The 24,065-nt window shown below is 52.8% G+C and overlaps 1 protein-coding gene across 1 annotated transcript; it reads left to right on the forward strand.

Moving 5' to 3' along the window:
• The first annotated feature begins 5,255 nt into the window (after nucleotides 1–5,255).
• On the forward strand, nucleotides 5,256–8,719 carry LOC135278298 (serine/threonine-protein kinase pim-1-like). Its single transcript, XM_064384855.1, has 7 exons — nucleotides 5,256–5,266; nucleotides 6,055–6,128; nucleotides 6,195–6,301; nucleotides 6,415–6,465; nucleotides 6,670–7,036; nucleotides 7,654–7,830; nucleotides 8,064–8,719. Exons 1-7 carry the CDS (start codon nucleotides 5,256–5,258, stop codon nucleotides 8,168–8,170), a joined length of 894 nt encoding a protein of 297 aa, XP_064240925.1. The 3' UTR covers nucleotides 8,171–8,719.
• Nucleotides 8,720–24,065: the final 15,346 nt, after the last annotated feature.

Raw genomic sequence — 24,065 nt, forward strand, 5'->3', positions numbered from 1 at the left:
CTTAAGAAGAGGTGATAGAAAAGATAAAACTACAACTAAGGTGCTGACTAGAGAGGTATTTAAACTTCAGAGAAATTGGGCAAGTCCCTGAAGCTTGAAGCATGAAGCCTGGGATGCACATTGGAATGACCTGAGAACAGCTGCAGGAAATAATCTGGGAGCAAGGGGAAGGACATAGATCCAGCTGCCCTAATGAAGAGATGTCCTTAGACAGGGCCATTGGAACAGGAGAGCTGCAAACACCTGAAGGACGGGGTCATGAAATATTAGACTGAATATTGGTAGCTCATATAGAGGGGAAGATCAAAATTTCTTCTCCTGCCATCAGGAGAAGAATCCATGAGATCCAGGAAATTCCTCTTCCTCCCAGGAAAACTTTGCCATTTTTTCAAAACTCCAATGACCCAGATAAAAAAGATTTGCAAGTATATTATGAAAGTAATAGGTATTAAAACCTGTGCCCCTTTCCAGGCAGACATCAGCTGTGTGCCCATGAACAGGCAGTGCCACTTGTGCCCTGAGGTGCCCAGCTGGGATTGGATCTCTCTGAGAGCACCTGAGGGAGAGCAGAGCACCTTGCAAGCTGCAGGTCCCTGACAGCCCCGCGGGGCTTCTGTCCCATCAACATCTGCCCTGCCCCAGTCTGAAACAGGGCCCAGCATGGTGCCGGGATCATCAGAGAGCTGAGGTGTGTGCTGGAATTCCATGCTCTCCCCATCCTGCAGCAGCCCTGCATTTCCCTGCTCCAGCCTTGGTCTCCAGCACAGCCATGGAGGCTCTTTGGGCTCCTGACTGTTCCTGCAGCCCCCCAGGGCAGCTGAGCTCTGCCTGTGGCACAGTCAGCCCTGGCCAGCGCAGGCCATGCTCAGCAATTGCTTGTGTGTACCTGGCCTTGCTGTCAGCCCCGGCAGTGGCTGCGTGGCCCCTTGGTGGCCCTGTGCTGGCCCAGCCATGGTGGCCCAGCCCCTGTGCAGGCCCAGCCCAGGCCAGGAGCATTGCGGCTGGGAACGGCCCCTGTGCCGTGCTGCCCACAGCAGCCTTGGGGCTCTGTGCCCCATGGCCTCCCTGCTGGGCAGCCTCTGCCAGCTCCTGCACAGCCCCTGGCACCTGTGGGCCTGCACAGACAGCCCTGCCCCGGGCTCTGCCGGCCTCTGGGCCAGCAGAGAGGCCGGCCAGGGCTGGCCATGGCCGGGAACAGGCCCTGAGCTCCGCAGGAGGATGGAGCTGCGCCACAGCCAAACTCAGCCCAGGGCAAAGCTGGGCTCAGCAGCCAGGGCTGCCAAGGCCTGGGGACAGAGGCTGGCAGTGACAAATGTCCTGGGCCCCCTCCCTGCTCTGTCCATGCCCCCAAGGGCACAGAGCAGCCTCCTCTCTGGGACACTTGCCTGTTTTCAATGCCTTGCACAGGCGCTGGCCCTGCCCCACAAGGCCTGGCCTGAGTCCTGCCCCTGCACGCTCAGCCAGGCTGAGATGGACACTGATGGTTTCTGGGGCAGGCTCTCTGAGCCCAGCCCAGCTCCCTGCAAGCTCTGCCAGCTGCCCTGAGCTCTGGGCAGCACCAAGGGCCTCTCCCCAGCCCAGCCCAGCCGGCTCTGGCCCCACAGCTCTGCTCAGGCCAGGCTGCTCTGGCCACTGGCCCCACGGCCTCAGCCCCTGCCAAGGGCACAGCAGCAGCTGCAGCTCACACAGGACTCTGCCCCAGCCATGGCGGAAGGTGCTGGGCCAAGGCCAAAGGAGGCTCCCTGGCTGCCCTGCTCCCCTCTGGCTCAGGTGCTGAGAGCTCTGCAGCCCCTGCTGCCATCCCATGTGCCCAGGGCAGCACAAAAGCCCCGGCCTTGGGGCCCTCAAGAGCTGCTCCTGCTCCAGGCCCAGGGCCCATCCCAAAGCTGGGGCAGCCACAAAGCTGTGCCCATTGCTGTTCATTGCTGCTCTGATGGGGATGGATCCTCAGCCACTTGGAGGTTGATGATGAATTTTCCTACTCCCAAGGCCTCTTCTTTCTTGAGCTCTTCAGTTCAGGAATTCAGTGAGAAAAGCTCATAAACATTTGTTCAACATGCCCAAAGAAGAAAAGCCATTTGGAATAACAGAAGTTTTCAAGTTTTCTCTAATTAATTCGACAGATATCTGAAGTGTATTCAAAGTGTATATACTGTCTTGAAAACAATGCAGACAGAACAGTTTGTTCTGTTTAATGTTTTTTCCTGTTTATAGATTGATATCAGCAATGTCCAGTTGATATTGACCCCCAGCACCTTCTAATGCAGACTGAATAGCTATGAAAATCAAGACCCTTCATGGCTGAGAGTCAATCAGACTGTGTCTCCTGCCCCCTCCCGACCATTTCCCTCATCCAACCCCTGGCACTCCTATGGACCAGCAATGGTGTCACCAGCAGGACCAGGAGAGCAATTCTTCCCCTGTGCTGGGCGCTGGTTGGGCAGCACTTTGGTTGCTGTGTCCAGTTCTGGGGCCTCAAATTTAGCAAGAATTGGAGGGGCTGGAGTGTGTCCAGAGAAGGGCAACAAGGCTGGTGAAGGGTCTGGAGCAAAAATCCTGTGAAGAGAGGCTGAGGGAGCTGGGGTTGTTTATCCTGGAGAAGAGGAGGCCCGGGGGAGACAAGGTGGTGTCAGGGCAGAGGTTGAACTTGATGATCTCCAAGGTCTTTTCCAACCTTGCTGATTCTGGGATTCTCTGAAACCACCCTTGCAGCAGTTGCACGATGAGCCCTGGGCCCCCTCTTCAGAAGCTCCAGCAGCCCAGGTGCCTCAGCTTCTCCTCCCAGGCCCAAAGCCCATCCTGTCAGTCCCGCAGAGCCTCTGCAGCTCCTCCTCATTTCCCAGAACAGGGAGCCCCACACGCAGACACAGCAGCCCAGATGTGCCCCCCTGGCCTGTGGTGCCTCTGGCAAGGGAGCAGCACCAGGCACTGCAGGAGCCTGCAGACAATTCCTGCAGCACTTGGAGGATGATCCTGCTCCCCAAGGGACGTTCCCATGGTGCCAAGTCAGGAACTGCAATGGGGAGTGGGGCCAGAGAGGAAAGGGCAAACAGGGATGGGCTTTTTGCAGGGGAGGGAACAGAAGAAATTTGTACAAACAAAGGGGGAAAAAAAAAACAAAGGTGAAGCCAAGGAAATGCTCAGGGCAGTTCAGGGATGGCTGTCAGGCAGCCCTGGCTCTGAGCAACAGCATCTGCAGTGGGACAGGAATCTCCCAGCTAATGGGAACAAAGTTTCTGGCTGACTGCAGAGGCCAGGACAAAGCTGAGTGGTTTCCCTGCTGTCCCCCAGCCCTTCCTGGCCCCAGGGGCTTGATGGCATTTGTGCTCCCTCAGGTTCATGTCCCCACAGCACCAGCATGGGGGTGCTCCTGCCTGCTCTGTGCAATGCAAACAGGGGCTCCTGAGCCAGTGCTGCCGTGGCTGTGCCTGCAAGGATGCGGCACCTCTGTGAGCTGGGGGAGAGGCCAGGGCTGCAGAGGGGGGATGTTGTTGGCAGCTCCATCAGGACGCACTAGGACGCTGCCCTGGGCTGTGCAGCGCACTGGGGATGGATCAGCCCCTGCTCTGCTGCTCCTTCCCGTCTCCCCCAGGGCCCTTGCAGAGCCCCAGCCATGCTGTTTGCCCCCAGCCTGCCCACGGCCAGCCTGGGGCTGCTCACCCTGGGGCTTTTCTGTGCTGAGCATTGGCCTGGCCGTGTTCTTGAGAGAGCCTGGGCAAGGAGCCTGCAGCCCCCAGGGCCTGGCCTGAGGCGTCAGCGCTGCCCCAGCAGTGCCCATGGCCTGTCCCTGCTGCAGCCCCGGCACTGCCACCCCCAGGACTGTGCCCGGCCCCGAGAGCACTCAGGTCCTGCAGCAACACCAGGGCCACCAGGGCAGCGGGGCAGGGCCACGGCAGCAGCACTGGCAACACCAAGTGCTGCTGCTGCTGCTGCTGGGCACAGCTGCTGTGCCAGCACTGCTCTGCCCCAGCTCTGCACACCGACATTGCTGCTGCAGCTCCAGAGAAGGCAAGAATAGAGGGATCTCTGCAGAAAACTTTGCTGGGAGATCCTTTAGTTCCTTTAAAACCTTTGAGACTGCAGCCCCTCATTGGCACAGTCTGTGGCCACAGGGAAGGTGGAGAGAAAGAAAGTCAGACATGGCAGAAACAATTGTCTAGCATTAGGAAGAATATTAAAAAAGCAAAATGACAGGGAAATCAAAGAACCAAACTAAAAGAGCTATAAAAGATGACTTTTATTACAAGTGATTTGCCGAAATTGGCAATCACTTTAATGCTTCCTAAGATGTCCAGTGATCAGTCTCCACACTGCAGCCTTGAGCTCCTGGTTCCTCAGGCTGTAGATGAGGGGATTCAGGGCTGGAGGCACCAGCGAATACAGAACTGACACCAACAGATCCAGGCATGCAGAGGAAATGGAGGAGGGTTTCAGGTAGGCAAGTACTGCAGTGCTGAGAAATGCATTTCTCCTGCATTTTCCCTATTCAGATTCTTTCAGTCATCTCCTGAGAGCTACAGTTTGTTCTGGTGCTTTTTATGAACTGATTGTACTCTTGATTTAGATGGAGACTGTGGAATTCTTTTCAGATGTAGAAGAATCTGGACTGAAGACAGAAACAAACTCCCTGTCAGCCCATTTGCATCTTCTAGATCATTTTCAAGATGTCCTTGGGGGTGTTGGAATGATTATCACACAGCTCTCCACTTCTGGCTGCAGCCTCTAGAGTTTCTTTCTCTGCATTCAGTCAGGCTTGCATTCCCCAAGAGTTCTTGGTAGCCTGTCATGTTTTCTTAGGGTAGAACAGTAACAATGAAAACCTTACCAATGGCACAACTGCCCAGCCCACAAGGAAAAGAAAAGAACAAGCTGTCAAATTCTTCAAATATTTCTCCTGCTTTGCTGCAAGTGTTGTGCTGCACCCACAGTGTGGAAAGCTGCAGTTGGTGGCACACCTTGTGACACAAGCTGCACCTCGTTCTCCGGGAAAGGTTCTTGGAAAAAGCAAACAGGACTGAGGAGAAGATTCTGGAAAAACTGAAAGAGCTTTTAAGAAATTAAATGAAAATTGAAACAATTCAAGATGTTTTTCTCGATTTATTTTTATGCTCCCCTTTTCCATCTTGCACTAGTTGTCCATCCCATTAATTCCAAACAGATCTCACTTCTAAGATCCATGAGTTGGCAAGTTTTAGACATTTTAAGATACCATGACCTAGACACACTTTGGCTTTCCCTGTTTTTCTTGGAAATCAATGCTGGAGAGGTAAGTGCAGTGCTTGGGTCAGGTACAAATTCTGCATTCAGGGAATGCGCTCTGAGAGTGTTTGACCCTCAGCAGGGACAATGCACAGCAGTGACCGAGGGGATTCCTGAGCCACTGTGCAGGAGTCCAGACTCTGGCTCTTGGCTGAACTCGGCAAAGTTCCCGTGTTTGGACAGGCTCAGGGGCTGCCCTCGGGGAACGTGGGGCTCGGGGCGGGGGCGAGCGGGCAACGGACAAACGGACACGGGGACAAACGGCCCCGGAGCTTCAGTTGCAGCAGCGGCAGCGGCAGCAGCAGCAGCGGCAGCAGCAGCGGCAGCAGCAGCGACAGAAGAAACTTTTAGAGTCTCTTCTCCTCTCCCTCTCCCTCTGTCCCGTACCTCTCCCGCTCTCCCCTTCCCGCCGTCCCTCTCCTCTCCCCGCCTCCCTCTCCCCGTGCCGGGCCGGGCCATGCCCCCGGCCCGCCCCCGGCCCCGGGCGGGGCTGCCCCGTGCCCGCCCCCGGCCGTCCCGCCGCCGCCTGGCCTCAGCCCGGCTCTGGCCGTGCTGGCGCTGGCGCTGCTGGGCGGGCGTCAATGCCTGGGGCTGGGGCGGCATCGCCGGCTTTTGGCTCCGCCTGGCCCGGCCCCGGCCCCGGCCCCGGCGCAGGGTCCAGTCCCGGCCCCGGCCCCGACCCCGAGCCCGGCCCCGGCCCCGGCTCCTCCCGGGGCCCGCGGAGGACACAGGCGGCGTTGCCTCTCCCGCCGCCTCCGCTGCGGCTTGCCCGGCCCAAGCTCCGCTGCTCGGCAGCGCAGCCGCCGGCCCCGAGCCTCCCGTGCTGCGTTCCAAAAACCGAACGCCGGGGGATGGCCGGGCCGGGGTGGGTGAGGGGCGCTCGGGGGCCGTTGCTGGCCCCGTGCCGAGCGCTGACAGCCGCGTCCCGCCCGCAGGGAAGGCACAGGAGGCCCTGCAGGAGCGCTACCGCCTGGGTTCCCTGCTGGGGCGCGGAGGATTTGGCAGCGTCTGGTCAGCGACGCGGCTCTTGGACGGTGCCCCGGTGAGCGGCGGGGCCGGCGGCGGGCGGAGTAGGAGGAGGAGGACAAGGAGGAGAAGGTCAGGGTGCGGCGGGACGGGCGTTGAGCTCAGCCCGCTGCTCTCCCTTGCTCATAGGTGGCCATCAAACGCGTGCCGCGGGATCGCATCCGGCACTGGAGCGAGCTGGTGAGTGAGCGGGGCCAGCGGCAGAAGCCGGGCCGTGCCGGGCGGCGAGGAGCCAGGGCCTGGCATGGTGGGAGCCACCAGGAGACCTGTGGGGAGAGCGGGCGTGGGCTGAGCAGGGCATGCAGAGCATCCCGGGCTGGCTGAGGGGTCCCAGAGCCCTGGCACGGCCTCAGCTCCACTGATGGCATCGCGCTCCTCCCGCAGCCCGATGGCACCAGCGCGCCCCTGGAGATCGTGCTGCTGGCCAAGGTGTCCTGTGGCTGTGCTGGTGTCATTCAGCTCCTGGAGTGGCTTGAGCTCCCCGACAGCTTCTTGATGGTGCTGGAGCGTCCAGAACGGTGCCAGGAGCTGTCGGATTTCCTGGCGGAGCGGAGGTTCCTGCCGGAGGAGGAGGCGCGGGGGCTGTTCCGTCAGGTGCTGGAGGCCGTGCGGCACTGCACCAGCTGCGGGGTCCTGCACAGGGACATCAAGCCCGAGAACATCGTGCTTGACCTGGCCAGCGGGCAGCTGAAACTGATCGACTTTGGCTGTGGCGCTTTCCTCCAAGACACAGCCTACACCCAGTTTGCAGGTGAGCCCTCGCAGGGGATGCTCCTGGGCATCTCATGGCCCAGCCTGGGTGTAGCACCAGGGCTTCCCCCTACTGCAGCTGGGATGGGATTAATGCTGGAGCCAAGTTGATTTGGTTGGGGTGTGAGGGAGGCCAGCTCCCAGCCCTGCTGACAGCCTTCAGTACCCAGTGTGCCCTGGGCTGGGGCTGGAGCTGGTGCAGCCAGCCCGACAAAAACCCCCATGGGGGTAGTGGAGAGGGGGGTCTGAACCCATGCCCTGGATGGTTTGGTGTGCAGGGGAGGAGGGGCTTGGACTGCTCCACTCCCCTTGTTTGCCTTGGCTTATTAACATTTTTTGGGGGCCCATGCAGGCAAAGAGGAGAGTGGGTTTTCTCTACCAGTGGGTGGGTTTTTCCTTTCTGTGTCATGGTTGGGCCTTCCCAGGGTTTCTGCTGCCCTCTTCCAGCACCAGTGGCTTCTTTTCCAGCCCTGAGTTTGTACACAAGTCCCAGGTGATGGTGAGAGGGCAGCGGTCACCCCGTGTGTTGCTAGAGCAGCCCCCACATGCCCAGGGATGCTGGGGCCAGGCTCTGGGAGCAGCAGCATCCCCCTGCTGAGCTGTGTCTGTGTTCCACAGGAACCCTGGCCTACAGCCCTCCAGAGTGGACCCAGCACCAAAGCTACCATGGCGAGGCAGCGACGATCTGGTCCCTGGGCCTCCTGCTGTACCAGCTGGTCGTGGGGAAGCACCCGTTCAGGAGGGGCCAGGAGATCATCTGGGGGCGCATCTTGTTCCCACCACGGCTCTCTCAAGGTGGATCCTCATCTCTGGGCACAGGGGGAATACCAGTGCTGGGAGACAGCAGCGGGCTGATGGGCATCCTGCTCTGGCAGCTGCTGAGGAGGTGGCACATGTCCTGCTCTCCTCTAAACAGAGAATCCATGGGGAAGTTTAGGCCCAGGTCTGGGCACACCCAGTATGGCCTGGGCACAGGAACAGGGGGAAACTTCTCCAAGTGACTGGTGATTTCTGGTTTGTCTCCCCAGAATGCCAAGATGTCATTAAGAGGTGTTTGTCCATGCAACCCTCGGACAGGCCATCATTAGAAGAGCTTTTCTGCCATCCTTGGGTGCAGGGCGCTCCTCAGCCCTAGAAGATGGGAGAGATCCATGTGCACAGTTGGATCCAGGGGCCTGGCAGGTAGGAGCTCCACACATTTCTTGGCACTCAGTGGCAAAGCAAACCAGACTGGTTTTGTCCTGCCTGTAGCTCTGAGCAGGGGTCAGCAGAAGGGAACATGCAGCTCTTGGGCTGGAGCTGAGCTGGAGATCTGGTGTGGCAAGCACTGGTGGCCACCATCCCCCCTGGTTTTGCTTGTCTGGTTCATGGATGGCTGGGGCCCTGGGCAGAGCCCTGACAGCCTGGTCTGGTCCCAGGGAAGGAGAAGGAGCTCCTGGAGAAGCTGTACCAGGTGGGGCTGCTGCTGGAGACAGCAAGGACAACCTCAAGGACGACAATCTCTTCCTTGGCCTGGCCAGCTGAAGATGATGGACTTGGATTCTGGCAGCTTCTCTAAAGACACACTCCACACCCAATTTGCAGGTGAGTTCCACAGCCAGGGGGATGCTCCCAGATCTGGGCATGGCATGGCCTGGCTGGGCACCAAAGGTTCCCCCCTTTGCTGGGAGGGATGCAACAAATTCTTCGGTTGACTGCCCAGCTGCTTTTTGGCTCTGGGCAGCTGCTGAGGGCTGGATGTGCCATGGCTGGCTGCAGGCTGGGCACATGTCCTGCCCTCCTGCCCTGCTTCCCAAGGCAGCACTGATGGGCAGCTCTGGGCACAGCTCTGGGCACAGCCAGCACGGCCTGGGCACTGTGGGCAGCTGGGACAAGGGGACAGGAGCCCTCAGCTGACGGGCAGTTTCTGCTTTCTCTCCTTGCAGCCAGGCTCTGCAGATGCTGAGGCTGCTCTGGGCTCTGGCAGGGCTCTGCTGGAGCTCAGCACCGGGCTGGCATCAGCCAAAGAAGAAATGGTGTCACCTGCAGCACAGACTTGCTTGAGCATTTTGACAACGCAGCTCAAGTTTGCAGCGTGGACACCTCCAAGGGAAAACATGACACCTCCCAAAAATTAAAATTGTTCAATACCTTTTGAAATCAAATCAATCTGGGATGACTCCAAATGACATTTTTCAGCTTGCTCAAGATGTAGCTCAGCCCTTCTCTGAACAGTTCTCTCCCCCACCTGCCTTTTACTTCTCAACTGCTCCCTTTTTTCCCCCAGTGAATTCCCAGCCCATCGCAGTCTCCTTTACTTGCTGGCCTTCCGTGTTGCCCCTGACCACAAGGAAGGCCGAGCCCCAGGCTTAGGGACTCGTGCTGTCACTGGCTGAGGAGCAGCAATGTCTCAGAGGTCCAGTGGGATTTTAGTGTCATTCAGAGCCACTCTCCAGCCCTCAGCTCTCCTCACTGCTGAGTTCCCACTCCCTTTTCTTCATCCTTGCAGCAGGATGAGCTCTGTGAATCCCCTTGAGCCTCCCCACTCTTCCCAGCCCACGCAGCCACCTCAGTGAGGCTGAAGCTGAAGCTTCTCTGTCTCCTCTGGCACACCAGTCCAGTCCCCTGTGTGGGGAGCCCCAGCCCCAGAGCACAGCACACAGCAGTGCAGTCCAGGCTGGAGCAGCTGCCCTGCAGCCCTGGCTTGGCTGTTTGTGGCAGCTGAATGCTCCCTGTTTCCAGCTGTCCCTGCAGGATGGCCCCGGGGCAGAGCCCAGCCGGGCTCCCACTGCAGCCCCTGGAGCTTGGGGCAGACAGTGCTCCCAGAGCTGAGGTTCATGGGGAGCACCCGGAGCTGTGCCTCGCACTCAGTGCTGGCAAGTGTTGTGTTCTCATCTCCTGCAGCCTGAGGGGAAAACAACCTGTGCTGCCAGGCCAGCACTGTCCCTCTGGGCAGGGACAATGCTGAAGGGCTTTCCCATTCCAGAGGAGCTGGCACTGAGCCTTGGCAGGGCCTGGCAGGGCTGGAGCCGGGTCTGGCCTGCTGTCCGGGACTCGCTGCCCACCAACCACCCCCACCCACCACGCTCCATCCTCCAGGGACAGAAGGGTCTGTGTGTGCCAGGGGCTCTTGGATGTCTCTGTATCCATGGACAGAAGGGTCTGTGTGTGCCAGGGGCTCTTGGATGTCTGTGCATCCAGGGGCAGAAGGCTCTGTGTGTGCCAGGGGCTCTTGGATGTCTCTGTATCCATGGGCAGAAGGCTCTGTGTGTGCCAGGGGCTCTTGGATGTCTCTATACCCAAGGACAGAAGGCTCTGTGTGTGCCAGGGGCTCTTGGATGTCTCTGTATCCATGGACAGAAGGCTCTGTGTGTGCCAGAGACTCTTGGATGTCTGTGCATCCATGGACAGAAGGCTCTGTGTGTGCCCGGGTTACCATAATGTCTCTGTACCCATGGGTATGGGATGAACATGGACAGTGAAAGTGTCAGTCATGTTGCTTGCACACTCCTTCCTTTGTACACAAGACAAAACCATGCACACCCCCAGGTATGGATATATTAATAGGATATGGATGGATAGGGGTTTCCCACAGAGCAGTAACTTTAGCATAACTCACCATTTAACTGGTGGCCAGGGTATTTTTTCCCTTCTCTGTGGGAGAAGGCATTCAAGAGCTGAAGGAGCAGCATTCAGAAGCAGATTCAGGATTTCTAGGTAGGAAGTGGAGCTCACAACCATCCACATAACTCGCCATATTCATTGGGATGGGCTGCTGCTTCTCTAGGAATTTGGCCCAATGCAGACATGAGACTTGGAAAAATCCCAGCTCTCTGTGGGTTTGTGCAAAAGGGGGAGCAGCTCAAACACTTTGTGCTTGCCTGGGGGACACAAGGTCCAAGGAGCTTTGGTGGCAGAGGGTGACCTGGGCTGGTGGCAGGTGAAGTTCCATTCTATGACATTCTCAGAGTGGCACAGGACAAAGGTCCAAGTACCCCCAAACCCACTGATGAAGTCCTTAGAGTGCTGCACATCCTCTAGGAAAAGCTGCTATCACACAATCTATTGGGATTTATAACTTTCATTTGCAACACTTTAAATCCAAATTTCAAACTGCAATATTTTTACACTCAAGACACAGTAATGCATAAATGCATAATAGATCTTTCAATTTCCTATTGATTCAATCACAATTTAAAATAACATAATATTGCAAACAAAACCCTGAATGTTTTAAAAAGGGATGCTGAGGTCAGTAAGATGAATCCATGCCATCAGAACATTTACAGAGTAACTGATTTCTCTTCTTAAAAAATCAGTTGCCTCTTAATGCAAAGTTACCAAAGATTTTCACTACACATTTGTTTTTTTGGTTTTATCTTTCATATTTTTTTCTTTCCTTTTTTGTCCAGTGTTTTTAACAGAGAACTCGTCCTACAAAAGGAATGTACAGCAAAATGAGAAATATTTCTGATAAACAATGAAAATGTAGGCTCCTCCTCTGTTTCCTTTTCTATGGATACCCTGAAGAAAATTATCTAGCAGATATGAGCAGAGGTGTGATGTGTTTCATTTGGACTGTGCTGGAGTTAAGCACTGCTGACATCCTGATCCAGTCAAGAGCTGCAGAATTCTTTTGCAGATCTTGAACCTTGTGTTTGCAGGCACAGCACCTGCAGTGCTGACACACCAATGCACATGAATAACTCTGTTATTCCCTCTCAGAATTTGGGCTCTGCCCCAGCACGAGGTGCTGCAGCCCTTTGCTCCTGGTTCCCATGTGGAGCAGCTCCCTTCCTGCTGGCTGAGCTGCTCAGGCAGAGCCCGGCAGCTCCTGGCCCTGCAGGGCTGAGGCTTTTCCCCACTGCTGGGCACAGACTGATGGAGCAGCACTGCTGAACACAGGGGCACACAGAGGCACCAGGAGCAGCTGCCTTTGGCCACCTGAGGCTCCAAGGCCCAAACTCTGAGCAGCCAGGGCTGGAGGAGACTCGCAGACTCCCTGGTGGCTGTGCTGCCCCACTTGTGCCCAGCCCAGCTCTGCCTGGGGCAGAGGGAGAACAAGGGGCAGCTCCCTCCCAGCCCAGCCCGGCCCAGGGACCCCTCCAGCCCCAGGGCTTGGGGCACTGTCAGCACCTGCTGCTCCAGCCACCGCTCCTGCTGACCCTGACAGCAACACCCAAACTGGGGCTGATCCCGAGGGAGCAGCAGCAGGGCCTGGATCTGATCCCTGACTCTGGGGCAGGGCTGGGCAAATGACCCCACAGCAGCAGCAGCAGCAGCACATGGAGCTGACTTTCAGGACAGCCCCTGCCACTCTTCCCTCCCGTGTGCAGCGGTGTCACAGCAGCCTGAGGCACCTGGGAGCCCCCAGTGCCAGCAGGGACTTGAGATGGCAGCCCTGGGCTCCTGGAGGTTGTGCAAGGAACGGAGCTGGGGACTCCCAGTCCATGGGGAGCTTCCAGATGGAAAAGGCTGCTGTGCCCAGGCAGCTCCAAGGCCAAAGAAAGGAGAGTCTCCACCACTGGATCTGAGCCAGTCCCACAGTCCTGGGCAGCAGCCACTGAGCCTTGGGGGAAGAGAGGGCACAGCAAGAGGGACAAAACCAGGCGAGGTCAGAGACTGGAGAGAGCCAGACCTGGGACAGGAACAGCTGCTTCACTGCACTCTTGGAGAAAGCTCTTGGCTGGTTCACAGCGCTGAAAGGCATGAAGGGCAGAGAGGAGGCCATACCAAACAATGCTCCTGTTTCCACACCCTCCCCTCTCTGTGTCCCAGAAGGAATTGCATGGACTGTATTCAACTCTCCGAGTCGTCTCGTTCAGCATGAGCAGCTTAGCACCAGGAGCTGAAGGAGCTGTTGCCATAGGCCACAAGAGCTGAGCAAGAGGGAACTTTTAGAGCAAAGTAATGCTGCTCAAATAGACCTAGCTAAATGCAGCGGATAGAATAATGGAATCACAGCATCATTTCTGTTGGAAAAAACCTCTGAGCTCATCCAGTCCAGCTGTTCACCCAGCAGTGTCAAGCCCAGCACTAAACCATGTCCCTGAAGTGCCAAGGCCTGGACAACAGCCCTGAGTGAGGCCTGAGCAGCAGGCCCTGAGCCAAAGGTGACCTCTGGATGAACCTTCCAACCAAAGGTTATCTTTGTATATGCTCACTGATGAAATATGCATGGTCATTAGCACTGTGATAGATGTAGCCACTTATTAGTGAAATATGTATTGACCTTTCTGTATTTAGAAGCTGGACAAGGCCATGAAATCTGACATCTGTCCTTGTTTGGGGCTGTAGGATCAAAGTCAGCTCCCTTGGTTCCTCCTTGAGCCCTGGCCAGGCTTTGGGAGGAACCCAAGAGGAGGATGAAACCAGATGTTCCCACACTGGAAGTGCTGTCAGTTTGTTCATTCAGCACTGTCAGAGCTGGGCCCTCTCACAGCGAGGTTGGAGCCTCACCTGTGGCTGGAGGCACCTGCAGGAATTCCCAGTGTCCAGGAGTGGATCTGCAGCCCTTGGCTGGGACAGCTTCCCCCAGCTGCTGTGTGGATCTGGGGGATGCTGAAGGCTGAGGGTAACAGGTGCTGGATCTTTCTTAATCACTGCAGGCAATCTTTGGTTCTGATGATTGAGTGCATTGCTGAGCTGCTCCTTTTGTGATCCTTTGCTGCTTTGAGCTGCAGTAAATGACACCGATTCCTTCAGTTGGAGTCTGTGTCTTTGGTGCTGACCCTGCCCACTGGTAAAACAAAACTGGCAGAGTCTGGCCAGATCAGAGCGAACTGTCACTTGTGAAATGTAAATATGAGGAATCAGTCCTGCCAGAAATTCCTGGTTTTCTTTTCTTTTTCCTTTTTTTTCTTGGTAAAACAGAAACCAAATGCCCTAAAAAGAGATTGGAGCAGTGAGCAAGCACTTAAAAGTCTTTTAATGCCAGATGTATTAAAATGCATCCAAAAATTGCATATGCAAAAAGGAAAAGAACTTGTGGGTTTGGGAAGACAAAGATTAATTTTGTTAACAGCACATTGGAAACAGCACCAACTGAAGGAAGAATTGGTTTTGGAATGCTCCCACATAGAGGGACAGAGGAAAGTTTAAATCTTGAGGTCAGGTTCATTTGTGCAAGTGAAACTATTTACTATTAATATTAATATTATTATATCACACAAACAAACCTGAGCTCAAGACACCAACCTTTTTCTGTCACTTCATGTGGGAGTGTTCCAACAACAGTTTTTCCTTCTGTTGGTGTTGTTTCCAATGTGTCATTAACAAAATTCACCCTCGTCTTCCCAAAAACACAAGTTGTTTTCCTCTTCCCATAAAAAATGGATAATGTGAAATAATGTTGAAAACTGTAATTTGTTAGCTTTGGCTGCTCACTGTAACACTAAATACCCTACAGAAAAGGACTGGCCACGACCCAAATGTCAGTGGTAAACTTTGTATATTGTGTGTAATGAATAAAGGAGGACAGGATGAAATTGGGTATTTTCATAGGGTTTGCTGATACTGTGATGCAGAGTGCTTTTTCTATTACTGTGAGAAATAAAGACATTAAGACTTCTGGGTTTTTCATGTGCTAGACAATCCACAAGCTGCAGGATTGATTGAACAGGTGAAGGGGTTGTTAAAAGAGCAGTTGACAAAATGAGGAGATGGGAACCTGTCCCCATGGAGAACCCATCTCCCAGGTGTGCTCCAAGCCCTTAACAATGGCCCACTGGGGAAACGGAAACCCCTGGCTGTGCATGGCTGCCCCCAATTTATATTAGAGCTAAATCAATTATTACAAGAAATAATAAGTGATGCAGTGAAAATGTCCAATAGCACATACTGTGAGCTCCAACCAACACAAATGAGGCTCTGCAGAACCACACAGCCTTGGATTATCTGCTTGCTGGCTAGGGAGGAACCTGGGCTATTCTAGGGCAGGAATGTTACAGGAATGTCTGGCAGTGCTGGGTTTGATATCCAACCATCAGGAATCTCCTTGATAGAAAGATCAGGAGGAGAGAGGCAGAAAGGAGAAAATTCTTCCTGGTGGGATTGGCTCCCAAATTGGAGGCTGCTGTGAAATGAATTTGTGGCAGTCACTGTCATCATTGCAGCACTTGGTGTGTCATGATTCCATGTTAGAGTTGTTGTGACACCTTTTGCTGGAAATGGAGTACTGAGACTTGTCTAAAAAAAAAAGACACAGTCTCAAGAAAAAAGGGACATTTGGTAAAGTAACAGAGAATAGCAGCTAATTAAGCAGGTTTTAAAGGGAATGCAAATTAGAGCTCTGAGTAATGAACTTGAGCAGTACTTCATTGAAGAACAAGAGGTGACACCTTTATGCCTGTCATGGTTTGACCCTGGCACAATGCCAGGGCCCCCATGAAAGGTGTATTTCCAAAATGGTTACTGTGAGATGTGACCCGGAAACAGAACAAAGCAGGCTCCCACCTGGGGATGGAGGGAAAAACACAACACTTGAATAATCTACAACACAGAAACATAAGGGAAAAAGAAAAAAACAGACACAACAATCCACAATGGAACACTTCCAAAACACTCCTCCTCCCCCTAGTCCTCTAACATTCAAATCTCAGTCCAATACCCTCCTTCACACATGCTCCCCCAGTTCATCAGGGGAGAGGAGTCTCCCTCTAGCACCATGGTCCTTTCTCGGAAACACAGTTGGAACTTCTTGTGCTTCTGTGTCACACGTGGCAGCCGCCCCGAGAGAATCTGCTGTGGTGACCATTTTCTTCCTATGTCCAGCGCTCTCACTACCGGCCATGGATCCAAACTGCTCCTTAGGTCCTTTTAAGAATGCATCACCCAGTTTTAAGAAGTGGCCGCCTCTTACCATTTGGGACACCTGTCCCCCCTATATTTTTATTCTCTTGGGGTCTGGGTCTCAGGAACAGAGATCTTTCGCTGAAGGCAGAGGGCTCCACCACACTTTCCCCCTTTGTCTTTGTTCTCTCTATTTCTCTTCGCGGCCTTATCATTCTTGGCTTCCGGCCAACTGCCTCTCTCAAGGTGCAGTCTCTGCATTATTGGAAGAAATTTGTTTCGCTTGTGGCTATGTGAGAGAAAAGTTCAGATAAAGCCACTCCAATCATCTCTTCCATCTAAGGTACTCGCATCTGCTGGCATTTCCTTCAACTACTCAAACCCTTTCTTCTTTCTTATCCTCCGTCCTCTCTAAACTCGCAGCTGGGGAGGATCAGTGTTTTCACAGCTTCCATTGTTTCAATACTAAAAGAGTTAAAAGCTCAGCCCGGTCTCCCAGCGGCTGGGCACCTTGCGCCCCCGCGCTTCTCCTCCTGGCCGTGGTGCCGGCAGGAGATATCAAATTCCAAGCCAGCACAGACTCTATCACTCTCTCCCGGGGGGGCTGCCCAAACCGTCCCAGTTCTCCTCCACCCCTGCCTCTTGCAGGGGCTCCAGCCTCTCTCCCCACAGGCCGCATGGCCTTCCCCTCCACCACCCAGACGCAGCTGGGCAGGGGGAAGACGTCAGACCAGCTCACCTGCCTGCCGGACTCCAAAGATGGAGTTTCTCTCCGAATGCTCTGCTTTTAACCACTGTGTGTTCTCAGAGGTGTATCCAAATCCCAGTGGCCACACCAGGTGCCAATTTCAAATCTGGCCACTGATTGGTTTGACCATAACCATTCCAAAAACTCACTTCCGGGTCAAACCAAGACAAACACCCACCCAGAAAGTGCCCTACAATTCCAAGGTCAATCTTTCCTCTACAGCATGGGTTTGCTGTCAGAGTCTGCACGGGATTGTAAAATCACCAGGAGAAAAGTTCTTTTAGTTCTTTTAGTTCTTTTAGTTCTTTTAGAAGTGAGTTCTTTTAGTTCTTTTAGAAGTTCTTTTAGAAGTGAGAAAATCACCAGAACAAGTTCTGCTTTGTCACTACCTCAAGACTTTGAGGGAGAGGGTTTGTGGTTCTTACTCACTCACAGGGGTGCACAACAAGGGTTGAAACAGTAAAAATAGCCCAAACCCTTTAGAAATTGGAAGGAAAACCTGAGGCACTGGGAGCTAGCAGCTCAGAAACACGTGGCTTTTGCTCCTCTCTTCTACCTGAGAGCTTCCTGGGCAGGGGCAATTCTTCCAGTTGCATCACCGTGGCTATGGCTAGCAGGGGCAGCGAGCAGATGGATTTAGCTTCTCCTGCCAGCCCCTGAAATGCCAGTTGTCATTTGTGTGCGCTGAGGATTCTGTTTCAGACTCTGAACTTGCGCAGCTGCTCCTTGGGCGCTGCTGGCCCGCAGGCGCAGCGGTGCTGCAGCAGCTGTCCCGCACACAGGGAGGGCTCTGGAGCCTCCCCAGGGCCACCAAGGAGCGGAGGAGGGAACGTGCCAGGGATCTGCTGCAGTACCGTGGGGTTGTGGGGTATCCTTCGGTCTCTTTGATGGGAGAGGGAAGGGGGCAGATGGAATCAAGATGGGACAGGGATCAGACAGCCCCACGCCAGGCAGCGTTTTCTCCTCTGAGTGCTCCTCTGGGTTGAACGAGCTAGTGAAGCCTGCAGAGCAAATGCCACCTGGGAGTGAGGGAAAGGCTGGTTAGAAAGGAGTCAGATAAAGCCCATGTGGGCATTTCTCCTGCCAAGGGGCTCCTGGGGAGACAAAGGAGACAAGAAAGATGTCTCATCTCCCAACATTTCCTGGGATATGCTTTTGTGGTTGCCTTGGCAGTGTTAGTGATGTCAGGTTATTGGGAAGACTCTATGATCTTAAAGGCCTTTTCCAATGGAAACAGTTCTGCAATTCTGAACTTCCATTCCTGCTTTGAAGGATGCAGTCCCAAATAGACACATATTTGTGTTTTTAAGGAATTTAGCATCTGCCTTTCCTTGAAAGTAATAGGAATCAGGTTTTAAATGCTCTCAAAACACTTGAATTCCTTGCTCTTAAGCTGTGTGTTTGAATTGAAGTGCTTTTGTCCACAAAGGCTGGACCATGGGATGAATGCAGGCAATTCAGTTGCAGTGGCACTTGTTTCACCTGCTTTTCTTCTTCCTTTCCCCATGGGTGGCCGATTTGGGAGTATTTGTTTTGTACTTGGAGTTCTGGCTTCAACTTACTCATGGATGTGCTGTAAAATCTTATCTACCCCTTTCTACTAAAAAATGCTTGCAGACTGGTGGGAATTGCTAGAGACAAGGCTTACAAACCAGTCCCCAGTACGATTAGCCCAGTGTCCCTGCTTCAATCCAGGTATGCTTGTATTAAAAAGGAGCAAACTATTCTAACTCACTCACCCCCTCCCTCCTCTTTTTTTTTTTTTTGGTAGCTCTTGTAAGGAGTCCTTGCCATTCCAACTCTTAGTTATCAAATGTGTGAAGGCACAATACTGCTGTAGCAGAAGCCTGAGTTCAGTGAGAACATGTCCAAAGCACTGGGTCCCAACAGCAGTGGGCACGGTGAGAGACTTGGCTCTGCTGCCATGGCCATCCAGCCATGGGGAGAGCAGCTGCTGGGGCTTCCCCCATTCTGCCAAGAGCAGTCTGCCTCCAGCATGTGGACTGCATGGCCATGATTTGGAAAGAATGTGTAAAATGCATAGTTTGAATGTATTTTGATGGTGTCTGACATCACCTGACTGGAGCAGTTTGGTAGGCAGGACGCCCTGCGGGCAGGGCCATGGCAGGGATGGGTGGCTGGCACTGGCACTGGCAGTGTTATTTTTCCAGACAGGCTCCTGGTACATCTGCAGGGGAGGGCACCAGCAGCTGTATCAGCCCAGCGAGCAGCAGCACTTGGAGGAGACCCTCATCTGCAAAGAGCCCGTCACCCCCTTTGCTTTCTCCCACGGCAGCACAAGATGATTCCGCTGGAGGTGAAGGGCTGCTGCAGCCTGGAGATTCCTTCAGCCAACACTTGCTGCAATCTCGTTCCTGCAGCTGTGCCTGGAGGATGTTGGCCTGCAGAGGTGCTGCCAATGTCCAGGAATGCTGCTTGGCCCAGAGAGGCAGTGTGTGTACAAAAGCTGCATTCAAAGCCCTAATCACCAGACCCCGGAGCCACTGGCAAGGGCAGCAGCTCTTCTTCATTCCATGCAGGAGAGAGCCCAGCCTTGGAGCCTTGGGGACAGGGAAACACTCTGAGTATAGGTTTGAATTTTCAGGGACAGTCCAAATGAGAATTGCTTTGAGGCAGGTGTTGTAATGTTGGGTTTGGGTATGTCTGCAGGAAAGAAAGCAGGAATAAACTCCTTGCACAACAATGGAGAACTTTGCATGGCCAATTTACACCCTACAGATACACTGATCATGTCAGCCCACTGAACACTGGGGCATCTAATGCAGAGATCTTTGAATAGATAAGAGAGATGAGACTTGAAGAATAATTTTGCAGATGCTGAAGAAGGGATCAGACCCACGTGTCCCGTGGGTCAGGCTTAGTTCTGCCAAATCAAGGATGATTAGTTTTATCTGCTCTGTTGGAGAGTATTTTAGAATGACCTGCCAAGTGCTATTTCTATGAAGAAAATTTTGAATTGTCAGGAGCTGTCAGGGTCAGAAATGTTTTGAGGAAGATGATGTTTATGTTGGGTTTGGGTGTCTCTGAATCAAGAAAGCAGGAAATAAACCACTGGAACAATGAAGCAGAGCAAAAGTGGAATGTTTGGATGGTCAATTTGTTCCCTAAAGCTATCGGCCAGCTGAATTGTGGGCTCATCTACTGGGGAGTGCAGAGCTGCTTTAACTTCCACAGCATGGTGCCATTGTTTGTGTCCCAGCACTTTGTTTGATGTGAAGAGAAATTAACCAATTCCCACACCAACCAGCTGCAACCCAGAACTGAGTGGGAATTCCAGAAATAAAGGACTTGAAAAGTAGCTTTGGAGAGGGTTTACTTCCTAGACAGTGTGAAACCCTCAGGCGTGGCCAGGCTGGGCTTAAGGCTGGCTGCCCTTGGGAAGGGAAGGGAAAGGGATGGAGTTGGGGTGGGGTTTTGCAGCCATGGAAATGAGAGAACCACGGGCTATTGCATCACAAAGGGGCAGCCCCATGGGCTATTGTGTCACAAAGGGGCAGCCCCACGCTGGGGCTGTGAAGACTGTGAAGGTTGTGGCTGGCACGGCCGCAGCGGCAGCAGACGCGTCTGGCTCTGCCTCTCTGTGCCGAGCGCTGGCGATCGGAGTCACCCGGCCTTGTTCTGAGGCTGGGCACCAAGCTCCTGTCGCTGGCTACACTGAGAGTGCTCCCAAATTCAAACCCAGATCCTTCTGCCAGGCAGAAGCACGGGTTCAAAGATGGAGTTTACTGGAAAAGGAAAAACCTCTGAAGGAAAAGGTGAGCATAGGAAGGAGCTGAAAGGCTGAAGCCAAATGGAAAAACAATCCCACCATATTTCAGGGAAAACTGCTCCATGCTGGTCAGTTCTGGGTCAGAGTAGGTGGCTGACAGATACAGATGATCCTGCAAGGATGCCCATGGCATCACAACATTCTGTCATTAGTTTACTCTGCTTTCTCCTTTTTGACAGCAGCCAAATCACTCATACTGTCAGCCAGGACAGGGACTGTGGCCACAGCTGAGCACAGACTGGACATGGTCATGAGACGCAAGTCCTGTTGCTTTTCTTGCCATCAATGTCAGGTCTCACTACAGATAAATTTCCCATTCTTCCTCTGCTTGCTGGTCAGGTCCAACCCTGAGGATGGTATTACAGTGCTACAGAAACACCAATAAGGCCTGCCTGTTGCTGACAGGACTTGGTGGTTTACAGAAATAGCAGTCACAGCGGTGTGGGTTTTTCCTGTGGATTCACAGGCCAGACTGAAGAAGGAATATTTTCTCCTCTTATCATTGGAGCCTTCGCCTTTTCCCTTCAGACTTGCCAGCTTCATACTGTTCATAGGAATTAAATGCAGGCTAGTTCCATGAAAAATGAACCCAAATAAATTTTCTCTACAATTAAAAATTATTCCCCTTGAGTGCCACACCCATTATATGTGTTAATGATAAAGGTGGGAATTCACCTAACTCACTTCTTTCCTTGTGAGCATGGCTCAGCCTCACACAGAGGTGAGGGGGTAGAGCTGGGCCAATCTCTGGTGGGAGGAAGGGTCTTGTGGCAGCCCAGAGAGCCTGTGCACATTGCCAGGGAACAGCTGTGCCCTGCATGTGCCCCTGCAATGAGCTGTGCTGCTGCCAGTGCCTGTGGAGCTGGAGGGCTGCTCAGCTGTGGGGCAGGCAGAGGAGCAGGAGGGTGCTTGTGCAGCTGAGCCGTTGCTGGAGAGCACAGGGCTCTGGGCTCCCTGCTGTCCCAGGGCAGCCCAGAGGCCAGGGTGCTCCTGTGGCAGCCCTGTGGAAGTGGGCCAGGGTTTTCCCTTGGCCTGCCTCAAGTGCCTACCAGCAGGAGCATGTTTCCCTGTGCAGCTCTTTAGAAGTTTGCAGGGAATGTGTCCCATGAGATATGGAATTTAGCTGCTTTAGGTTTGCATTGTGGCCCCCGTTAAACTTTGTGTCTCCATTTTGCAGATCTGACTGGTTACAGTCTTACCAAGAAGGTTCCTCTGGACAGTTCTGATGTTCCCTTATCCACAAAGTCCTTGCCTGCTGTACAGAGATCTCTTTCCTCCAAGCTCAGGAAAAAGCTGCTGCCTGTATGAATATTGTTTGAAGAATAGGATTTATGTTTTAGGTTTCATAGTTACAGATGTACATATGTTCTGATCCTTAGGTGTAGTTTTGAATAAATGTGTTTTGATTGTACCTTTACATCTTGATTACATATTTTTAATTGTATATATTTTATACTGATGATGAAAAAAAAGTAAATAAATAAATCAAATTTAAATAAACCAGGAGAAGAATGTGAGACCAGGTCCTGCTAGCCTAGAGATTATGGGAGTGCAGCTCACTCAATGTGCCGGTGTCCCACCACATCCTTTCCTCCTCACTGGGCCTCTCCTCTTCCTCTTTGGCCATGTTTTCTTGGTGTCATTTGTGCTGCTCTTTGTTACTTGGCATTACGACAGGGCCACCTGTTGACTTGTTTGGGGGACAATGGATCCAAAAGACCCTGTATAGTCAAAATCTTTCTACATAGGTGTGTTCTGTGCTCAGAAAAGGCCTGAGCAAAGAAACAAAGAGAAGTGTGCCCAAACCCCAAAGCTTTGCTCCTTTGCAGTCTCACACAGATCTGGCTCACAGGTGTCTTGAATCACAATTTCATAGGTAAGAAGAATTCGTGTCTTTCACTGGGAAAAGATGCACTGCTTTGGAAAAGTCTCTTTATGTATATTTACCCAGGACAGCAGCCCAGCTGTGTTGTTTGCACCTTGTTTGCAGAAGGATGAGTGCACTGGGAGGCCAATAACAAGTGACAAAGGTTCCTCAAATCTGTACTGCAGCCTGGGTGCCATTCAGCCCGAGCTAGGGGACAATTTGTTCATCATGGAACAGTGCTTGCCACTGAAATGAATTCCTGCACAGCTGGAAGAAGCAATTCTGGATGCAGCTCCACCTGTTTGTGGGCTGCATGATCATTGACAATGCTGCCTTTCCAGAAATTATTCCACAGTTTTCTTTCATAGGCATTTGAAGATTTTGAACTTCACATTTCACTTTGCTTTGCCTTAGGGAAAAACACTTCTAGGCCCAGTGCAAAATGTAACCTTTTGCCAGCAAAGTTCTCATGGTTGCCACCTTCTGATGTTACAGAAGAAACGGCATGGGATTGTGTTAATTAGGCTTTCTGAAAGTAAAACTCTATGTCACCTGGCTGCATGTGTTTGCTTAGCTATGGGTCTAGTCCTGGCCTAGTAAAGCCAGGGCAGGGTGGCATGTTGCCGGGAAAACTAGCCCGTGAGCTGCTGGGGTTGCCATCACCAGCAGAGTGAATGTGGCCTTTGGGGATTTCTCTGGAGACAAAATTAGGGACCTACTCAATGCCACAATATTCTCTTACATCTTTCTAAAATATCCTAGAAAAGGCAGTGAAACTTCACATCTCCTTGCACAGCCACTGTTTGAATTGGGGCATTTTTGTCCCTCCTCAAGTCATTGCTCTTGCACACCAGAAACATGAACATCCACCAACAGGAATGATGCACGGTCCTCCTGCTGCTGCTTCAGAGCACTGGGAAGTGCAGACCTGGGTATGACCACCATGAACACTCAATTAACATTTCATGCTCCTTCAAGCTATCCAGATCTCAGGGCTTTTTGTTTCAAAGCAGCCACTGTACTGGCTCTAGGGAAGAACAGGAAATGGGAAGCAGCAACTGCCAGCCTTGCAAGGGTGTAGGGGAAGACCGCAAGTGTTTGCATCAAAAGATGAATGGGAAGAGTGTAATTGCCAAAGCAAAAGCCTCATTAGGATAGCAGGATCAGGTCTTTACTGCATGCTTGCATGAAGATCATTTGGGACCTCCTTTTTGCATCTCATGCAGAAAAGGAGCTCTTAATAATACCATAGTACTTAAAAGCGCATTGGGATGTAGCTCTGTAGTGGTTCTCAATGAAGCAGACTGCCTGCTTTGTCACTGCCAGCCCTGGTGAGCCTGCGAGGGATCCTAGTGTATCCCATGCCTGCTTTGCCTCCAAGCAAAGCTGGCGTTTCCTTCTTAGTGTAGAGTAAATAGAAGAGTAATAAAATGGACAATTAAACTGGCCACTTTGGAGGATATGCTCATGCTTTCACATGTCAGTTCTGTACCTCATGCTCCCAAGGCTTGTTACTCATCATGAAATATTACAATAAAAAACCACAGCTTTTATGTTACATCTTAATAAAATTGCATAAGATCATCAGGAATTCTGCTGGCAGGAACAAAACAAGAGCCTTCCAACACTCACTTGCAGCAGTCCTGGATTTCTGAAGCCCATTGTGAAAAGCTGCTGTAGACTGAGTGTTTGGAGTTGGTTTGGGCCTTTATGAAAGATTTGTGGAACAGAGTGCAGGGCTCTCCTAGCAGAAAACTGTTTGTCCAAGCCCAGGGACATGGTGCTGGCAGAAGTGGAGCAGCCCCGCTCCCAGCCCAAGAGTCTGTGAGCTGAGCCACGCCAGGGAGAAAAGGCAC

This window comes from Passer domesticus, chromosome 11 (genome assembly GCF_036417665.1).
Source record: "Passer domesticus isolate bPasDom1 chromosome 11, bPasDom1.hap1, whole genome shotgun sequence".
In the NCBI taxonomy this organism is placed as follows: Eukaryota; Metazoa; Chordata; class Aves; order Passeriformes; family Passeridae; genus Passer; species Passer domesticus.